Source organism: Mizuhopecten yessoensis, unplaced genomic scaffold, assembly GCF_002113885.1.
Source record: "Mizuhopecten yessoensis strain PY_sf001 unplaced genomic scaffold, ASM211388v2 scaffold371, whole genome shotgun sequence".
Classification (NCBI taxonomy): domain Eukaryota; kingdom Metazoa; phylum Mollusca; class Bivalvia; order Pectinida; family Pectinidae; genus Mizuhopecten; species Mizuhopecten yessoensis.
In genome coordinates this window covers 915353-938736 of record NW_018403513.1, presented here as the reverse complement: position 1 = coordinate 938736, position 23384 = coordinate 915353, and the positions used below count along the sequence as shown (strand labels likewise).

Sequence of the window (23384 nt, the reverse complement as noted above, 5' to 3'; positions counted from 1 at the left end):
TTTTTGAAGTATTAATTATTTGTGCTTGTTGATATAACATTTAAATAAAGAACATCAAGTGTTAAAGATACACTAATTGGTAAAATCCAGTCTCTGTTAACAATGTTTAGGAAAACATGGCCAACCATTTATAATCCGGGCAATACTAAAAGTATAAATATTATGATAAATACATACAGTAAATATTGAGTTAAATTTCGCAGCAGAATTAGTGAATAATTTTACCTTTGCAATTCCAATACAAATGGCCTTACTTAAAAACATCATATCCTTTAAAAAATTTCAGAACAATAACACTATCACACGACAGTAAAACATAAAGTTAAACAAACTCGAATCCCTCTAAAAAAAATACTAAAAATGATTACCCAGATGGTAAGCGTAAAGTTACAGCTATTTTCCTAAATGCGCTAAAGCTATATTATGTATGTGCATGTAAACTGAAACAAGAGGCCCATGGGCCTTAACGGTCACATGATTTATGAAAAAACTGATGTTAGCGCTGTTGCCAAATGAAAAGGAACTCATTTTGTAACAAAGGTAACTTGAATTACATGTAATAAATAAGCAGTGTGAATGAATGGTAGTGTATGAACTATGTACAAATAATGGTTCTGTCAGTTAGCTGAATTTTGGTAAAGCACCTCAAGACCCTTCCATCTATGAAGAGTATTTGATTCTACCATATCTGGATCTTGAGAAGAATATTTTTGAAATTTTAGTCAATTTGACCCTTTCTGGCCCCGCCTCTCAGACCCCTGGGGGCTGGGGACCATATCATTCACAATTAAACTAGAGTAAAGTTTACCCCCTCCACAGGGGGAAACGTGAGACCCCAGGGTCATGAAATTCACAATTTTGGTAACGCACCTTAAGACCCTTCAATCTATGAAGAGTATTTGATTCATATATCTGGATCTTGAGAAGTGGATTTTTGAAATTTAAAGTCAATTTGACCCTTTTTGACCCCAACCATCAGCCCCTGGGGTAAGTTAGGACTGATTTGTGCATTTCATAAAATTGCTATCCAATACTGATAATGCTAACCAAGTTTGAACTAATTCCAATGGAAATTAAACAAATGCTGGTCCAAAATGTGATTTCCCAATATAAACTATAGTAAAGTTAACCCCCTCCCCAGGGGAACACGCAGGACCCCAGGCTCATGAAATTCACTATTTTGGTAAAGCACCTTAAGACTCTTCCATCTATGAAGACTATTTGATTCTACCATATCTGGATCTTGAAAAGAAGCCCCTGGGGGCTGGGGATCATATAATTCACAATTTTGGTTGACCTTTGGCCATGAAAGGTTTATGCAAAGTTTCATTGAAATTGGTTCAGGGGTTTTGGAGAAGAAGTCGGAAATAAAAATTGTTTACGGACGGACGACGCAAGACGCACGACGCCAGACAAAAGGCGATCGCTATAGGTTATTTGAAACTTTGTCTCAGGTGACCTAAAAAAGGGCCAATAGATCGTTTAACTTTACCTCCCCAGAAATGGTGAAGGAGAAATGTAAAATAAAGAATTTAACACCCACAAGTTAATTATGATTTCTCTCATCAGAAAACAGATACTTTCAAGTGCACGACATGTGGAGGAAAGCGGTTTATCACTTGACGGTGTTTATATCACCGGCAGAATATACACTAGCAATAGGTGCTCTGACATGATTTTTTTTTTATCTGTAACGGAATCATTTGATTCATCTGGTGCAAATAAACAAATAATCCACCATGATCACCAGTATATCAACAAGATCATGGCTATAACGGTTGAAAGTACTGTTAGTATAGTGACTATACAAAATAGCACATTATCTAAACTCTGTGCAAACTCTTTCCCTAAATACTTTCGGGGTTTTCTACTTCTCGCACAACAGTGCCACTTAGCCACTTTAGACGCACAGTTCACGCAGCAGTTCTCTTGAACTGGATTAGCCTCAGAGTCATCGATCTCCATGTAGTCCTGAAGGAGTTTTTCAGTCGATGGCCTGAGTCCATTCTTCGTTATTTGTGTAGTTTTTCTACGATTATTGTTTGCACTTGGGCGACACACCTTATACAATCGACTATTGTGTACTACGTCATCGACTACTCTCTCCGTGACGTGTAAAGTTTTCGACTTCCTCTCTCGATGATGGAAATGAAGTACCATCACTGTAGAGGCGACAGACAGTCCGCTCAGGGTCAACAGGATGGTTAAGTACACCGCTGCAACAACAAACACAAGTCGTGAGCAAATTATAACATATATGGCATGATTGCAAACAGGGAACTCCGTTATTCTGATTTTGTCTTTTATCTACTACGAAAAAATATGTTGCTTATGAAAGTTAATAAACTTATTCATATTCTTTTGAGCAATAGACATCTAGCAGTAGTTATTTGCGTCGGAAATTAATTTCCTCGAACGAAAATCGATGTACGTAAGAGCAATCATAAAATTAAGTTTTCTTATTGTTACAGTTTACGACATTTACTGAACTTTTGCTTACACCGACAAATTAATTATCATTGAAGATAAAATCAACATATTTCATTGTCATATAAATAGCGAAGTATCCATGAACAAGTGATTAGTATTATCAGTACCTTCTCTTAACATACTTTAATGGAAATTCCATTGTTTTGATCGAAATTCGTTGTAGGGTTCGATATTACCTTTGATCAGTCAGATATTTGAACAAGCGTGTTTATTTGTATAGAGGTGTTGTACTTTTATCTTTATCCGACGTAAAAACACAAATGTCTCTAAGTAAAATGATATGCTTTCGATCTAAGACGGAAATCCCACACCATGTAATAACTATTGTACATTTTCTTTCTGGGCCATTTTTAATAATTTCGGGTCTCAATCATTCCCTCTCTCCCATACCTTACACACATTATCTAATTCGAGAAAATTATCGGAGTATATTATCTCTCTTCATTACGGTTCAAAAGACATACACGTTATTGTCACTCCATTAAGTAAAACAATCAAGGATGACTCCCGGGGGAGTCAGATAACCGGTCACGTATTACATATTGGTTGGAATTATTGGACAGGGAATTAATGTGTTTTCATTGTCTATACACATGTGACTTTTTAATTACAAATTACCATACGAAATAAAGATATAACAAAGTTTCGTATAAATAAACCTGTCTTCAAGCTGGTAAAGATTCTCACGCAATACAGATTTGCTTCAATGAATTAGCGTTCGTAATTTGTAAAGTTAGTTGTGGTTTGTAAACAAAGCCATCCAGAATCTGTAACACTAGTAAGGTAATTTGACAGCAATACGCTATCTGTCCCCTGTGTTGTTGAAATGTCATTGTATCTACGCCTAACACACCATCGAATTTTATATATCTTATTTGTCATGTAGATTAGCAAATTACAATAATGCTAAAATCATTTACAGATCGGAATGTTATTCAGCATCTCTGATGATTTTGAATCTGTTACTTCCTATTTTTTGTTTCAAAGATACGATTTGCTAGCATCAGATCATCATTAAATGAAACAAATGCTGTGAAATCACTTATTTTCGCGTGGTTCTTAATTTCTTAATCGTAATCATGCATGGATGTCCATGAAGTAATTAAAGGTTTGACATGAAGTTTTTTTGTGTGATTAGTATACTGCTAGCTTCCGTGTGTTCTATCGATCTACGTATGCTGGTAAACACCAATTGGTGTTTTTGGATGAAAACCACAAAAATTTGGCTTAGAAATATCTAATATCACTGTAAATCGTTAAAAGTAGGTAAATGTGTGAATCTTGTTGACATATTGTTACTCATGGGATACAAAGCATCTCTCGGGAGGACAAATATTCATGTAAACCCATTAATTTGACAATATTCGTAGATTTTTATCAAATAAAAAAGGGGGTGGACGTTGAGATTCTATTGCTTGCATAAACTTATATTTGTGCAATAGTAAACAGATGTGAACGAGGAAGTGCATAGACTATTTACGGACCGTTGTCCCATGTCTGCCATAGAAGCTGTTTGTTGCAAAAATATTTCCTATGACATAAACTAGTGTCTTCGTGCATGTCTAAAGTCTGTCACATCAAATGGATATATTCGCTACCAAGCATCATAACGGCTAAAGATTTACCGCCAGCACGGAATGATCTATACCACTGCGATTAAGGATGGTTTATAATACTATTTACAGGCTGAAATAGAAACACTGCTATCATTTCGGCTGTTGGAAATTGATCGCTGCTATACAATTCAAAGATAAACTATCATCATTTCGTCAAACCCTTCAGAGCATGGATTAATTGGCGTTTTACACGAATGCCACTGGAGACGAGTCATACATCCAGTCTTCATGTTTTATTTTGTCCTATAATAGATGGATTGTCAATACCAAAGCCTTAATTGGCGTTAACTTTAAACAACGCTAAAATTAAAACATTACTAACTTGAACGGTAATAATTAGATAGTTGCCTATATTTCGTTATGCAGATTTTGGGACACGATAATTATCTTGAATAATATATTTTTAATTCCATGATAAATTTCAATATATTTAAAAATCCTCCTCAATTAACTGTTATTAATGTGCTATAAAGGGGCGTTCTCTTTCTGTTTTATAGGAACCCCGTTATACTAGAAAATTGTAGCTGCGAAAGGGGAACTTTTTACCAACATGACTACAGTTTTTATAAATAATCTGAACAAAATACCTATTTTAAGTATTTTTTTGAATATTTATATTATGATGAAACATATATTGTCGCTGTAAGCAAATGAGTAACCTGGTCAATGGCCGCATTCTCATTCAGTCCTGTACGTGCTACAGTTATATACACGAAATAAAGGTGAACTTGTTATACTTCTAGTGTATGAACAATACTGTAGACTTCTTTAGTGTTTTGTCTACAGTTGGACAGGGATCCTTAAACGTAGGAGATGGTTATTAACAGTATTAACACAGCTATAGATAGGTCTGTTGATACTTGTAGTGACCTCATACCTACTGGTCAATGAAAGCAAGTATTACAATAATATCGTCTGACCGGAACAACATTTCAGTATTTCCACGTTATTAAGGATCCTTGTTCCCACCGCAATATGGTTTTGCGCATATACAATAACCTCTCTTTATTTTGTTTTAGATAGAACTAAAGCACATTTGCACCAAGACATTTCTGTTGACCAAGTAGCTCGGATGGGTACAGCGACAGCGTAGGAACCTGATCGACATGCGTTCGAATCCTGGTATAACCCTGCTGCTTTTTTACACTCAAAACACTGTTGATGAGTATACATTATTTTTTATAAACAAACCAAGGTATGGTTTTTTATCGGAAATAACTTTTAAAAGCTATAGTTATGCAAAAAAAATGTTCATTGCTAAGTAACTGTTTGTTAGTGATATAGGGATACATAAAAACCGAAATGTCATCATTATATATAGGACACTTGTTAACATCTACCGTGAGGTCTAGAGCTTCTGTCTGCTGTTAGCATGTAGGCGTGGGTCCCGCTACCGGCATCGGTATATTATATCAGACCACTAGACAGCTTTAGAAACAGAATCGTTTATCCACGTGTTAATTATTATTACAGTCTGAGTATGTACCTGGCATTTAATATGAAAATAAAAAGAAATAGTGGGAGAAGAATCGCCAATGCGCATCATATCCCTTTAATATACGAAACCGCCACAAAAGAAAAAGATTTATATATATCTACAAAAGTTTGAAAAAAATGAGACACTTTTAATGCTTTTTTTCTTCGAAACCTAAGTTGATTTAGTCAGTTAAAGAAGTGACTGAATAGCCAATCAGAGTGATTACTTGCACAAGTATCATTTATGATATCACAGTTTTCACTAACAACCCCTTCCTAGTAGTTGAACTGTTGACTTTGACCTAAAGGACATAAACACCAATCACAGTACTCAGATTGTTACAACAATTAATCCATATTTGAATTAAAAACGATGAATCAATATATTAAGAGGTTAACCAGAATTTGTAACATACGAAATATCAAAACTATGTATTATAATACCTCTTCTTTGTAGTTAAGCCCTTTCATCATACTTCATGTCAATCTGTATGACATTTCCAATGTTTTCCCTATTTATTCAGCTCATTAGTGAACAAAGCAAGCAATTCGAATATTATGCACATACATTGTACATCAGAGAAATGTCGTTCAGATGATTACTTTGGTAAGTTCACGGTATCTAATATCAGCAGTATGAAAAAGCTAACTTTTTGTCAAAATTTTAAAACTTAATCAAAACGAGTGCCTTGCCATTTTTTCCGTCTTGTAAGACAGCGATTCTCTGAGGATTACGAAATCGTTCGTTAGCCGAATTCTTGCTTTTACTAAAAATAATTGTAAAAAGTCAATGATACATTGTCTGGTTCAATTTAATGGCGTTGTATAGGATATTTCGGGAATTATCCTATGCAGACAATTATATAAATCGGTATAATGAGTAGGCGATGATGTTAATCTGTCATATTTCGGATTAACAAACCCTTATGTTTTCTTCACATACGAACTTAAAAGTACATACCAAAGACTTAAATCGACATATTAAAATAATTGGTAAACATTTCCAGCTAAATTCGTAACAATCTACCGATTTTTTACTTCAGTTGTTACCTTACACTCAAACTAATCGTGATGTGAGATGAGGTGACGTTTAGATCAAACGTTGAAAAGCTGCACGACAGTTTGGCTCAATTCATTTCTTTAAAAAAAATCAAATAACTCGAGTCAGCGTTTTAAAAGAACACTTTTAAGAAAAGTGACACAAAATAGAAAAGTGACACAAAATTATTTCCAACTCTTAAAAAACTAAGTTTGAAAGCTTAAATAAACCATCGATAAGCTAACAAAGCTGTAAACATCCTTCAATTATTATACCGTTGACAAAGTCTGGTTAGTTTGACGAGGTTTTCTTCCCTTGAAAACGTTCTCGAATATTTTCTTACAATCTGATAAGAAGTATGACAGCTATTTGTTTAGTCTATTGCGTTCTAGTTTTTTAGAACACTATTTAAGACTTCATAAATTTTAATTTGCACAATCGTTTCGAATTATTTTGACATCAACTTGGCAAGTCATTATTCGTTTTAACTCGGTTGGCTGTTGAGTAAGAATGCAGTTAGACATTCCTATAGGCAAAAAGTACATATTTTAATACAAAATTGAGAATTGTCTGTTTGTCTGACATTCAGCGTTATCAAGGTGACAAACAGACTAGCAAACATTATTACAAAACCGAAATACATTATTACGACAGCACTATTTACACACAAAAGTGGGTCACATTTCATTGCTTTTGGCACAGGGAATGAAAAATAATGTCCAAATGAGACTTGTACCAGACAATATGCATTGTTCAATTTGTGTTATTTCTTAGTGTCACCACGTATTGGCTTCCATGGAGATTGCATATGTGTATTTTTTTAACTTACTTTCAACAGAAGGTATCAAATTGCATGGGAGGAACAAATGAATATCGAAAAATAAAACTAAGAAATATGTGTTCCAGAAAGGTAGCCATTTTCCGTACCACCTTGTATTTTCAGTGCGACCAAGGCAGTAGATACAATGCCTAAAACACATGAAACAAAACATTTTGAACAAAAAACATTTAACAAGACAAAAAAAGATATGCCAGGGAGTGTTTCCGTAAGCAGATCACGACCGTGGAGAGCCACCTTAGTTATTTTAATACCATCCTTCGCCCTTCCTCTTCTGTAGGGAGTGTCGGCAAAATTGTTTGGTTAATGGTCGATATTTGTATGAACATGTACAGTGCTTTAATCTTTATTATCAAGAGAGAATCATTATATTAATGTATCGCACAATGCGATTGCTCCAAATTTCAGAATTAATAAACCTTGGTACCACCCCTTCCCTATAAAGTTCTTCCATTTCATGCTTACTTCTAGAGAGTTTGACACATACTCCAAATAATCACTTCGCGTCAGCTACTCAATACAAAGCCATCGTTAAAAAATGTCTTTTATTGTCCCAATAATATGATAAAGGGCCTGCCTGACCACTGTCAGTTACATATTTATAAATGATGACGTTAATGATTGTGGATGAACATTTTCTTATACAATGTATAACAAAACACGTATTAATGTGCTGTATGTAAGCAAATCCCAATAAACCTAGATTTACGAATGCTTTCATATTAAACAGATTAGTCTGTTACATGCCTCGAACAAAATGTCGTAAAACACTGCTTGGTAAGGAAATAAAATATTTATGTTGTTTCCTATTTTCGTTTCCTCGGATATGAGATGTCATATATTGGTACAGGTAGGTCATGATCGGATTATTCTATTTCAATTTCTCCACTGTGTTGTTACTATTAGTTTAAACTGTATTTATTTCTGGTGATATACAATACATTATATTTACAATATATAATCAACAACGATTCGGAAACAAGTACTTATACAATGTCCGTTTCGTAACGTTAGATATACGATACTGACAGTAGATATAGTAATCATTAAATCATATTGAAATAATTAAGTTCTATTGCATATACATAAAATAATTTCGTAGAATGGCAGAAATATAAAGAGGACATGTAAACAATGTTACAATTTTCGATGAATGGGAATAGCAGTGATACTCAAGTAGGAAATGACGCCTCGGAGTGATATACGCCTAAACACAAAATAACTGCCAGGTTACAAATTATACATTTTAAAATAAAAAATAAAATAAAAAATAACTAAAAACCTTAGCTAGTGGAGTTGCCACAAAAATTGCAAACGCCATCTTAGCTAGCCTTATTGATGGTTACATCACAAAAAATGTCAATTTTGTATTGACCATAAAAACAGAGGGTCGGAAGTGGTTGGGTTTTAAATATCAAGTTAGATCTGATGATAACGACTCGCAAGATGGCTGCCTTATGAACATAGGGACGCGACCCTCAGGTCACCTTGACCAAATAGGGGCCAGCATCCCGATTTACGTCATCAGCAGCCAATCAATAACCTCCAATATTTTCAGAAACCATTAAGGTGTCTTGTTCCATGATATTGTAATATTAATGTTGCTAACTTATAATAACCCTCACAATCAAACAGTTAGATAACAAATTTAAACTTGTTATGGTGTTATGAGCATAAATTAAGCTAATTGCTTAGCTGCCTTTTATGCCTCTCCACCCATAACAGGAATAACTCAAACAACAAATGTGAGTGAAATGGCCACCGAAAGGGTGACATTATATTTATTATACTGATTAAGCCACCATGTGGCTTCCATCAAAAACTTAAGATTATACAAAGTGGTTGCAAATATACCAAACATGGTAGCAACTACAATCAAAATATAACTAAAAACCTTAGCTAGCCTAAGTGGGGTTGCCAAAATACGCCACAAAGACCTTCATGGAACACCTCTCATGAATGATTTCTTTTTCAGTTAAATCGCTGGCTTTGCATGATATAATTCTGCACAGACGTGAAAATATCAAGATTAACTGCTTTCGGTAAATTTATATCACCATATAATAACAAATTAGTTGTGGTGTTTTGGGGTAGTGATACTAAGTAAGTTTGCCGTAAAACATTATAGTTCGAGCATATGAGTAAGTAATGGGTATTTTCCTCTATTTCCCCGCATGTACAAAGTGGACTTTCTACAAGTTGTCTTTTAAATGGGTGGTCATTTAGAGTGCTGGATGATAGTCTTAGTCTGGTTTGGTATATTTGGGCAGTTTCTTTCCAGAATAGTAGTAACAAGGAGAGGACGGTCGTGCATCTTTTTCGAGGTATTTCTTGAAGTGTGATAAAGAGGAATTTGTTCTAATTTCAACTGACATATTATTCCAAGATGATATAGTGGCGGTAAAAAGGATGGCATATAGTAACTAGTTTTGCAACGGAGAGATGAAAGATTATTTGATTGTCGAGTACTATGCCTATGGGTATCTGCTATTTGCGGTGGGATAAGGATGGATAGATATTCAGGAGTTATATTGTGTACCATTTTATAAAATTGAATAAGTTTATGCTTTTGGCGTCTTTCAGTTAGTGTGCTCCATCCTACTTCAATTAAGAGTTTGTTTATACTGTTCAATTTAGTAGCCCCAGTTACAATTATGGCTGCTTCTGTATTAATTTGCTCTAATTGTTTCTTTAAATCAACTGAAATATTCTCCCATATAAGGTCTCCATATTGTAAGACTGATCGTCAAAAAGCGTAATACATTGTTTGTAGCGAGAGTCGATCAACAGTAAATTTCAATTTTCGTATCATGTTTAGTTTGGCTGAAGCTTTATTTAATATATAGAAAATGTGTTCGGTCCAACTTCCATCTGCTGCGAAATGAACACCCATGTGCTTATGCAAAGAAATAGATTCTACTTGAACATTATTCATACAAAAGGGAGGGTTGATCAGGGATATTACGTTTTCTACTGATAGTCTTACATTCAGTTTTTTGGGGATTAAAGTTCACAAGCCATTGTTTGGACCATATATTGATTTTTTCAAGATCGTTGTTTAAGAGTATTGCACATTTAAGAGGATTTTCAGCAGTTAAGTAAGGGGTATTATCGTCAGCAAATAGTTTTATTATTGATTGAATATCATTTACAATATCGTTAATATATATATGAAACAGCAATGGTCCTATATTGATCCTTGGGGAACTCCGGCTTTTATATCTGCATTATCTGAATGAATGCCATTAATTACAGTCCTTACCATTTCAGTAGACTACCCTGTATACCTAACCTATTCAATTTGAAAAGTAAGCCTAAATGCCAACCCTATCGAAAGCCTTACTAATGTCACAAAAAACAGCCCTAATTTATTTCCCCGAAACAAGTGTTTTGCCAAAATCATTAGAAATACTTAAGAGTTGGTTTATACAGGAATCGCCAGGAGTGAAGCCGGATTGACAGTTAGTTTTTGTAAATGAAAAATTGAATGGATATTTAAATACGCACCTTTCCATTCCTTTGCCAATTATGCTAAGTAATGATATAGGTCGATATGTTGTTACATCACTGCGGGCATTCTTTTTATGTATAGGAATTACATTAGCATGTTTCCACGAGTTAGGGAAAACTGAATATTCTATAGATTTGTTAAATAAAATATGTAATGGATGCCACAGTTCATTAGCAGCCTCTTTCAATGGACGAGGGTTTATCATATCTGGTATTCGGTATATCGGGCAGTGATATCGCATATTTTGTTCTTGAAAATGCTCACCTACATAAGTGCGAGAAATTATATTGTCATTGCTAGATAAAATGACGTCTAAGAGAGATGAAGAATTTTCAGTGTAATACGTTGGTTCATTGATAAGCTGTTTCATATTATATAGACGGATAATGCTATCTAAATATTTGAATGGCGGATTGGTTAAAATATTATTTGCATTAAAATTACTATATCGTCTATTCCTTTGTTATAAGCGAGAGATATTGAATGTTCATTTTTTTGCCATAAAGATACCTCTTCGTTTGGTGGTCTATATAGCGTACAAAAAAAGAATGGTCGAACTTTCAGTTCTTATTTCTATCCAAATACTCTCTACATTGTCTACCTCTAAGTCATTTCTTCTCTTAGCATATATATTGTTGGAAACGTATAATAATACCCCTCCACCCATTTGGTCCTGCCTACAGTATGAAAAGGGGAATTGATAGCCGGGAAGTTTTATATCGGTATTTATGTTGTTTTCAGATAACCAAGTTTCGGTGAAAGCTAAAATGCTATGATTACTAAGTTCACTATGCAGTAGATCTAACTTTGGTAGAATACTTTGTACATTTACGTGGGTGAATGATAGCTTGTTCAAATCAGTATATATGACATTAGATTGGACAGTATTGGTAGTATTAGAGAATTCAAGGGATAAACTGGATGTGGAAGGACCTGGATTCTTTTCAACATCGCCCGCCTGATAGAGAAGAAGTGGAAAAACTGAAAAACATAATAATAACATTCAAGTTAGGATTAAAAGAGGCATACAGACAACAAAATATTTACAGTTGGGTTTTTCAAAATCAACCACAGTATAATATCTCAGCGATTCAATTGGAAACACGAATAACATCAATAAGGCAGCACTTACTGACCGATTACCGCAACACAATAACAACATAAACGCGTACATGTCAGTTAATGAGTATATAAATTGATCTTTAGGCGAGTTTGCGTAATAATAATTAAAACCAATTCTTGCATAATATGATATATTATCCAATGGCATCAGGTAACACCTCTCGCGTATACACGGCATGCAAGAAAATGGTCTTTAAGTGAAACAAACATATTTTGATATAAACACAAGAAGCATTCGTCAAAATAAAAATAAGCATCACACGTCCCAATCATATTTAAAACTGTTAAATAAAAAATAAAAATAAAATAAAAAAACATATTTTGCAAAAGAATTGTAAGAAATGTAATATAGGTAAAAGCATGTTGCACAGAATGAATGAGCAGAATATTATGAGGAAAATGTTATTATATTAAACGATTTGTATTTTATGAACTTAACGGCTAGTCTTTTTAGATGCCATTTTGAATAGCTTAAGCCACATGTAAAAGAAAAAAGAAAAAATACTGTCTGTCTTATCTGGTTTTAGACCCTATGCAATTTTGACCTTGCGACTGTCTTGGTATAACTATCATTATAACATTGATCACACATACATTATTCAGAAGAAAGTGTGTGCAAATATATAAATGCATAACTCTACAATTCGCCTACCTCAGTACCTCATAAGTGTTGTATAGTGTATAACTGGTGAATATACGTAGGTCAATCTAAGAGTAATGTAATACCATAACATGTAGTAACAATATCGGGAAAGGAAGGACTGCCTGTCTTTCCTGGTTTTAACCCAATGTAAACGTTACCTTTGTGTCTGTCCTTGATACACATCATGAAACAAAAGTTCAATAGTGCCTTATGTACAACATGCAGAAGTAAACATTTCTACATTTAACATGCATGCATATATACATACATACATACATACGCACGTATATACGTGTAGTATGATGTTTTGAATACACATAAGATGACCATAATTAGACATCTTTCACCTTAGATACTGATATGTGTATCTACTTAGAAATGAAGGATATTCTCCGTTACTGTTCATGTTGAGAGGGAAATGTATAAACATACATATAAATAGATATGTACTAAGTATGCTTTACCCTATGTTTCATCTATCTTCAATAATTAGCGTACATACAGTATAAGATTAAAAACTTTGTCCATTTTACATCTAATGCAGGAAATAAATTTTACTTTTGTAATTGAATACATTTACTAAGAAATGTAAAAGTTGCTTTTTACTGTACCATATTGGGAGGGGAATGTATTGAAATACAAACAGAGATATGGACTAAGTATGCTTACAATGTAACTCCACGTTACGTTTACCTTTCATAAGCATATGGAGCATGGTATTGGCAATAAGGTTGGAATACATAAATGATATGTAATTGTTTGACTACACAGTTTGTATTAATATATTATGTAATAAATAATGAGATTTGAACACATTTGTTGTCACCAGCTTCTCCGGTATAAAAACTAGCTACACTACCCACTTATCTCTGACTACTGAAATGCCACTTGAAAACCATTCTTGAGCCATAATTCAAACATTCCAACACTTTTTACCAACCGTAACTATCAACAACATACCGGAAACAAAACAACTGGTGAACAACATTTGTATTCAAGTGCCATAACTGTGATAGCGGTGTATACAATGAACAGACAGGTCACTTGGAAGTAAAGGAAGTTTATATATTAGGCGGGTATGACATGGCCGAACTAGCACATAATATTATGTTGTTCGTTACATATAATGTGGTCACTACCTTGTAAATCCCTCACCTTGATTTTTCCGTTCGTGGTCCAAGTTATTTTGATGAGCCGTTTCTTGACAAGTTGACGCGCATAGAAAAAGAGTCTGTCTCTGAATATCGTCAAGTCGTCATTGACTGAGACCCCTTTACAAGCCTCAGATTTGTGGAAATTAGCACTGTTCTTAAGTAGCTTGAATTTATTTACTTTTACTGTATTTGAGTGTTTACCGTGTCTTATTCAATCAAGTTTACAATCCAATGGCTATTTAAGTTTCCTTAATCTGTCACCAGAGGTTATAAACATGAGTTTGCACAAAATTCAAGAACAAAGTCTGGAAGATTCTGCATGGTCACAATTCGTAGACTCAAATCATGACACCAGGAAATTATCATTCAGTGTTTAATGTCATCATTGACAATTGTAAATAATTATTTGGCAGACAAATGGTTCATGGTTTATTTTTATAAATTGATATGATAGTAAAAAGCAATTTTCATTTTGCATTTGATCCCCTGATAAAAAAGACTTGATTAATTTGAACTGGTGTTAGAGGTATTCCAAACATAATAGCAAAATCAACACACACTGACCTTTTCATAAAATATTTTCGAAATAGCTTAAATACTTCCCGACTGATACATGTAAGAAAACAGTACCTTTATAAAAGTAATGCTTTTTGATAATTTATATCATGAAAAAATTGGAAACAGTTAATAGAATCATTTAAGGATCGATGTTTCAAGTTTTTCCATAAAAGCGCCAGTATTCTGTAAACTTTATATCTTTGAAAGAATCTACTTAAAAGGATTTACACGGACGTATGTTTTCCTAATACTTTTGTTAGTTCATCCATTTATATTTATTTTAAAGAAGTATGACGCTTTAAAAATGATGGACGAGCATCTGAAAATAGATACTGACCGGAATCCAAACAATCGTCCCTGAAAGAGGATTTTTATTATTAAATACAATGATAATGGTAAGAAGATGTTAGAATTTACAACGGTGACAGCAAAGCTTAATTGATGAACGTGAGCAGATAAACGGTAATGATACGTGTCTATTTATTGCTAAAGAGTCCATTAAAAACAATATCGAGCAAGCGAGCGATAATATATCAAGGGACACTAAAACAACTTGTTACATCAATCGAAACTGAATGATTAAAATTTGAACGCTAAGATGTCGGTGATGCAAGTAATGCTGTTGATAAGTAGACATGGGTGTCTTGCTTTGTAAGTACATGTAGCTTTTGTAACAGTATCTCACCGATCTTTAAAGCTCTTCTGACACGTGTTAATGTCAGCCAACCAGAGGCAATATCATATTAACGAGGATATCATTATGAAAGTGCATCTGCACTTTCGCCGTTTATAACAAACAATCCTTGTCTAGGAACATGGCATGAAATCGAAATGGAAATTGTAGCAGACAAACTGCATACAGTATCGGCATACTACGAACATGAATCGTTGTATTACATAACTGCACTATTGTGAGGTTTAGATAACACATTTCGGGTAAACTCCTGTTCCGTGGCGCTCTACATCACAGGCGCTATGTGGATTACAGACATACACCGTGGTGAACAGTATTTTAATTTGATTGACATGTGACACAAACATTCATGTTGTTGCCAAGAAATCAAAATAGATAAACATACAAAACAAAACTAGAAATGTGCACTAAAGTCTTCCTTATATTCCCGCTCACACTTGATAATCAAAAAAGGAGGAACACTCGAATAAAAACTTAAAATAAAAAGTTTATGCCATGATCTTTCAATTACCTAGCGCACCAGACTTAGGTACTAATTTCATATATATCCAAGGAGAAGATACAATGTAAAGTAGAAGTCCTTTGGAAAAATATTTAAAACGAGAAATGAGAAAAGGGGCATAACTTCTATCGAAATAATTAAAACATAAATCAATCGCATTGGCCTAGATGGCTGATCATGTGTCAACAGTTAAATAATTATCGGCAAGGAATAACTCCGGACAAGATATGATGTCAAAAAAAATCAAAAACAAAATCAAAAAAGAACATTATAGAAATCGAAAACATATCATAAGCGCATATGCCTGTTTTTTTTCATAAAAGGGTTGAAGAAAGGTAAATGATTAACGACATTGGTCCGATTCTTCGTGTATAGTTCCAATAGGTATTTTTGTCTTGTTCCAGCAATTTTAAGTCCTTATATTGTCGTTTTGGACTGACGCAGTTGTGTATAAATTTGTTTTTACCTTTTACTCCTCCAGTGCAAAAAGGTCATCAAATGTCAGGCGACGGGGAATTGGTAAACAGTTTAGACAAAACAAAAACGTCGATGAGCAAATAAACGTTTTAGAACTGGTAGACAAAAAAGATTGTAATGATGTTAAATGGTAAAGAAAAGAAAATAACTCCATTGGATCATCTCATCAAATTCATCATCCAGTTGGACATTTTTTGAATATTCTTTTTTCAGTTTTTAATTAATAATACATTCAAAGGGAAAACTGTCGGTTGATGCAATGAATGCATCATTCCATTTTCCTTTTGCGAGAGTGCTAGTTAAACATTGTTCGTGCGACACAATACATCTCCAGCACACATGCAGGCATACACACATAGGGAGATATTACCCAGGTGGCATAGGACTAGTAGTTAGCGCCTGATAAGGCAGCTCCTGCGCATTCCTCAAAGTTGAATTATTTAATGTATATGCTAATTGTATTAATTGAATATCTATATACTGTTAAGCGCTTTAGAGTGGCTTATGTTAGCTAGATAGGGCGCTATATCAAATGTTGTATATTATCATTACTTAGGTAATACTTGTATTTGTGTTTTAGATGTTTACCACAGACATTACATTTTGATTGTGTACGTAAATATGATGATGGTGTGAAATGAAAAAATCATTTATATATATAACATGCCTTGTTAATACTCATGTACGTCTTCCAATGTTAACAGGAAGATGCGAAGTCTGCGGTTTAGATGTATTTGACTTAAATATTCTTCGTTGATGATGTAGTGATAATATGCATGCACTGTTTGCAAATTATGTAAGACACAATATATTGTGTATTATAATCATCATTAATAATAAATACATACATTTCCAATTTGTTAAGGTATGTATACTGGCAATGACACCATGTATATAAGCGCATGTAACTCGTTGACCTCAAAGTCAATTTTTTTTACAAAACGATATTGACGACCCTATTTGACCCTTCAGTAATAATGTGTGTGTCCGATCTTGTTCCATTTGGAAGTGTTTGCAACAAAAGCGTTTGAGGTATGATGAATGCCTCTAGCGTAAGTGCTGTATTTATGACGGACAGAGGATAAAGCATTGCTACATTCTGTAACCATTTTAGTTATATAGCACGTAAAGTATAGGGAGTGTGACCTCGCGTGCTGGTCATTCACTCCGTCCAGTCACTTAACCAACAAAAGTGTTTGGCTAGTTCGTAATTCTATTTATCACTTGCAGCTACTTTACTGAATCTTTGTTCATATTTATTCACATTTTGCACTAATATGCATGTATACAGTGTATAAAGCTTAATTGATGTATAAATACTATTGATAAATTATTATTGACAGGAAACCTCCATGCATATTTTATCAAAGGTACCTAAAACTGCAATGTATTATATATCTTCCCGTCCAAGTACAGATTCTCAAACGACCATTTAACGTGACGTGTATTATTGCCATTGATGACGGATCTGCAATAGTCAATAAGTCGTGATATTATAGCTATCAATTTGGAGAAATAGTATAATGTTTCGCATATCATGCTTGTAGCGATGATTGCAGACATGATTCATGAATAGTTCAGAATAGTATATCCGAAGTGATTGGACAAAAATATAAGGAGCTGTTTTTCTCGGGGCTGACGTAAGTTATGCCCATTGAACCTTACTTTTGTAGGTATGATACATGTATATTGTAGTGTATTTCATCATGGTTGTTTATAAGTCGTACATGTTTTTGCACCTGGGTTTAAGTAACAACATGTTAAACTCTTGATTGTAATGTACATGTGTTCGGTAATTGGCAAAGTATCATTTTTTCAAATATGCCAAGTACAAACATATTACTTTCCCGTAGAATACGATGTTAATTAAAGATCAAATGCAGATTGATGGTTCGAAATGTGATTTGAATCAAAATTTGATCATAATTTGGGGTAAAATCCTTGTTTTTAGATTAAGAAAAAACAACAACTTTTAACTATAAGATAGAGGCAGTCAAAATGGCCAATCCAGATAATTAAGTTCATGAGTTCTGCCTAGTCCCTGTAAAATAGCAAATAACAGCTACTCAGATGACACTCTACCCAAACGATCACTCAGAATTAACAGTAATTGAAATGATCTGTTAAAACAGAGTTAAAAGGGGTTAATAATGTTATTTGATATGAGTTTATGTCTCCTCAGTTCAGTTGTTGTTCGTACACATATTGAGTTATACTTTTGTCTTTAAGTCGTCATTATAGAAGCATTTCTCAACTCTTTTTTTTTTGCCACACCAAAGTACCTCCGATAAAACTCGCACAGATATGATAAAATGTCGATGTGTTCATTGGTTGCCTTTGCGGTTGTGTTGTCACTACCCTGGTTTACTCTTTTGATGACATTACTTGGTTTTGATCTAGATTAACATGACAAGTGTCATCAATGGGTTGCAGCAGACGCCTACTCTTCTGTTTTGTTCTCCTTTCACTTTGTCGAGAGTCTTCTCCTTTCACTTTGTCGAGAGTCTTCTCCTTCCACTTTGTCGGGAGTCTTCTCCTTCCACTTTGTCGGGAGTCTTCTCCTTCCACTTTGTCGGGAGTCTTCTCCTTCCACTTTGTCGGGAGTCTCCATGTTATTGTTTTCCCGCTGATATTTTTTTCTAGTTTCATCAGTTTTGATTTCTTATAGTTTGGAACCCAATTTAGCAGTCTTTAGTTGTTATCTTGACTGAAATGTGATCCTACATTTGTTTTTCATTACATGTCCGTTAATGAAAAGACACACACTTTGTAGAACAGTCTTAATTGTCGTTAGGCTGACTTTCTTGAAAAGTTGACCTTCTTAAAGAGAAGTGTAGTTCCCTAAACATTGAACAAGTGACAGATAAAGGCTTTACAGTGTGCCAAAAGATAAGTTTAAGGTACAACAAAGATTAAGAAAAGAACAAAATATAGATTTCTAATTACAGTATGAACGTGGTGGAGCAAACCCAATTAGATTTACTCAATGTGAACAAACGATACCGGAAAGAAGAAAAAAACATTTTTTAAGGATTTGGATAAAAAACAGATTTTTATACAACATATTTGATGGTATTAATGAATTTTAAAAATATTATTTCATTTCGTTGATATTTATAAGCAACGATTACTACCGCTCCATGTTTGCGTGACGAATTTGAAAAATATGAGGTTGTTGTTTTTTTTGTTGATGTTTTGCATTTCGACGCATTTCCTAAAAATATATTTACTAAAGAAAATAAATTACATTATCAAAAAACACAAGATTGAATGGTTGCAGGCATAATTACAAATGTCCCTCAAATTGCCATTAAGCATTAATACACATGCAAAATATTTTTGAGCAATGTTGTGGGACCGTTGGCATCCCCTTTGCGTACACCTATAAATGTGACAATCAAATACAAGCCATGGCCTGTATAAAAAGAATAAAACAGAACGTTGATGAAGGATAAATAATAATAAAAGGAAACTCAGCAAAAATCAAGTCCCCCACTTCGGTTTTAGGAATTAAAAGATATTTAAAGTGATAAAAACAGTACTCTAGAAGATCACCTCAGTACCAGATATCCGAATAATTGTGCAGCTTGCTGTACAGTTCCTCTTATCTCAGAGAATGTGATAAAATATTGCCATCAGATTACCGTGTCTATTTGATAAGGGTAAATCCATGGCAGGGAAATAACAATTGTGTAGAAAAACTAATGCAAGGAAGTTTATGTGTAAAGAAAAAAAACAAGTGGATGCAGAAAGCACGAGCCAGTTCCTCCCATTACAGTTATAAACGATAAGAGAAGACTTTATATCTCGTTAAACCGTTACTACAACTGTTGGATTAATAGATCTATTTTATAACTCGAGTTTTATGTGTATTGCTTGCCATTAAAGAGTATTCAATTTACAAAACAGGGATGATAGAAGTACTGCAGTTACACATTTTATCACCAATGGTATCATGCATGTATATAATACTCAAACAGAATATCGATAAACATTGATAGGAAGTGCAAATTACCAGTGACTCACGAAACTGCTCTTTTAATCACTAGCGTTAAATTGGTACATTGTGTGCATTTTATGTGGAATCATTTGGCTGTATAAACGTCAAGATTTTATAACCAAGTTCAGTTAACAGTTCTCATTTTGGTAATTATTTTGCTGTTTACAATACCAATAAATCCCATTCTTTGTAACTGTACGGTAACGCTACTTCATGTGGTAGAGCCATATAATGTAGACATTCAACTAAAATGAAGATACAAAGTCGACATTTATGTGGACTTACAGCGGGAAAAGTCCTCCAGATACAATAATCAGCTGTGTTAAGTGTCTGTCTCTATGTTTTTGTACATGTACTTTTCAGGTTCTTTGCTTAAGTAAAATGACGCCAAGTATTCTTGTACATTTGATAGGTGTGATCTCCCCGTGGATAGAAATACCCCTTTAATACAAATAAACAGGTTCTGACAATATGACGACCACAATGGACAACATTTGGAAACGAACGCACCTAACATTTAAATTATTTACAATAGACGAACATAACGAAGTTAAAATATATATAGAACTTAATTAAACTGTATATATTTGTCAAACATGTTTCCGTTCATATTAACATGGTTCATATGAGAATGAATTACAAATAACTGGCCCTGTCATGTGCCAAGACATATAGACTACATTGCAAAAAGTTACGGTTTGTATCCGAATAAATTCTGTAAAATAGGTCTTAAATGATAATTATAGCTATCATGCACACTTACCCTGCATGTGGTGCCGAGTGTCGATAGATATGGGTAGAAATTATATTGGCTCTTTATGTGTCTCCGTGGCTCTGTAAACCAAGCTAGTGCTACAGTACATGTAAACCAAGCTAGTGCTACATATAATTTACTAGTGGGACGTCCTGTGCCTTCGTCGCCCAAGATAAACGTGAAGGAAAGGTAGAGAAAAAATAAAGAAGATAAGGCGAGAAGGTATTAGTAGGTAGCATGATTTTAAGTCCTAGTTTGCAGTCCAGGGAATACAAGTGGACACGCGACAAAACAGGTATAGCCACAAACAGTAACACTTAACGGACACGCCCTTTACGAATGACAAAGCGAAAGTACAAATCACGTGACAACACGAAAAAACCGGATCACATGACGACACGAATGACGCGGCTAAATGAATCCTAACTTTGGTAGGCCCTACATATGTACACGGATACAACATTATAACTACAACGAAATATAAAATATACCCCCTGTTAGAGAAGATATCGCCTTCGGCATATGTAGGAAATGGTTACATAACTATTAAAATATGGTAATGAATACAGTAATAATATAGTAAAATTCTATTCTGATGCAGACCCAATAGCGGCCAACAGCTTATAAGCAGCAGGAAAGAGAAGTCCGTCAGGGGCTAACGATTGCAAATAATCTACTTTCTGTTTCCAGGGTTGCTCAACTACCTTAGTCGGCATCATGCCGTAGTCCTTTAATCGTGCTGGTTTCTCCTATATCCTTCCGGATCATCTCAGAACAAGCGAGTTCTGTTCTGTAACCAACAAAGCAGTGTCCTTGTCATCTCATCCTCACTAGATTCCTCCTCTAGGTGGCAAATAACATGCTATTCTGTATGATCGATTAGCGTTGATGAATGCATCAATAAATCACCAAAACAAATTTGTATGAAAATGAAATCTTGTAACACGTGGAACGCAAACTTTCAACACTGAAGAAAAAAATCAGAAGGTTGACTTATCGTTCCAAGTTCTTCCTCTAGGTCTGTTAAGCTTGAGTGTATATCTACTACTTCACTTTTGTGATTGATAGGGTCTAAAAGTACATGGGAAATAAAATTACGTTCATTTTCAAATAAGTTTCAATTACCTTATTTGCGCTGATCCAATTTGTACTCATTTATTTTCGTTTAGATGTAATAGGTGTATACAATAATCAATAACAATATCGTTTAACGGTTGATGTATGGTTTGAACATTTCTCCCATGCTATGCTATAAAGTCCTGTTGTTGCTGATTGCTGAACAGTCGCTATTAAATAATTTCTAGAATCGTTGATCGCATTTATTTACAGGAAGCAAAAGGGTGCCAATTGACTGTACTCGGCTAAAGTCTTTGTTCCAGTACTAAAAAAGGTTTCAAACTTTCATACTGTATTTTGTTGAACACAGAGGGTCAAAATGGATGGAAATCTTAACCACGGTGATTCCAGTGCTATTTCTATTTAAGACATCGCACATCATAAACATAATTCAGCCAATTACTTGACATACCTTGTACAAGTATGTTATACGAATATTGATAAAGAATGCGCGTATAACACAAAATCGTAAATCGTATTTCTCTTCCTGCTATCAACTACATTGTGTATTCATAAATTGTCCCCCGAAGATCCATGTAAGTCATCAATAACTTCATTTGACATGGCTCCAGACACTTGTCCGGGTCAAACCATGCAATATTTCCTCCTGGTCTTTAATTTACTAATTGAAAAAGATGCGTGTTCAAAGTGAGACGAATATCTCGGTGTACAGTAAAGAGTATCACTTGCCTCCAACGCAGTCAATTGTCCATGGAATAGCGTAAGGACATGGGGAAATAGGAATGAAGATTAATCTAAGGACGAAACAAAAGGCGGTCAATAGGAATACATTACATATCTAGTGTCTTTTTCACGTGATTTTATCAAGGACGCATGCTGTCTATTTCTCTTTTTTCTTAATGCATAGATCAGCATTGTACGCTTAACGTTTCCCTCAATTCGCTTGAATGTACTTGTAAAATTATATATATATAAGTAGATAGGTAATATAAAGATATACTGTCGAATACTTTTATTTGCAGGATAGTTAATTTCTTGAAAAGGTCAATAATGCTGCGATCTAAATATACACCAAGAGTGAAAGGGGACCCGATCCCCTCGCAATTCCATATAGAAAGAAATGGTCATCACATAATGTGTTTGATATAAAGTGTAAGCGAAACTATATTTGCGTAGCAAAATATAAGTAGTTAAAAAGAAACATGTTTAACATATAAAAAAGGAAATATTATCAGGTAAGTTTTTAGGTCACCTGAGCTTTAGCTCAAGTGACCTATTGCTATCCGTTTTCGTCCGTCGTCGTCCGTCTTCCGTCGTCCGTCGTCCGTTAACATTTTACATTTCAAACTTAAAGTCAAGTTCTGCTGGGCCGATTGAACTGAAAGTTGGTAGGAATGATCGCCTCATGGTCCTGACAAAGTGTTGTTATTTTT

At 34.3% G+C, this 23384-nt stretch overlaps 1 protein-coding gene across 1 annotated transcript in view; it reads right to left on the bottom strand.

Moving 5' to 3' along the window:
* Positions 1-1743: 1743 nt before the first annotated feature.
* Positions 1744-23384, bottom strand: part of LOC110447150 (neuronal acetylcholine receptor subunit alpha-2-like) — an 87179-nt gene continuing 65538 nt past the window's right edge. Inside the window, exon 6 of the mRNA XM_021492637.1 lies at positions 1744-2216. Within this exon, the coding sequence (XP_021348312.1) occupies positions 1744-2216 (473 nt within the window). The remainder of the gene's footprint in view (positions 2217-23384) is intronic.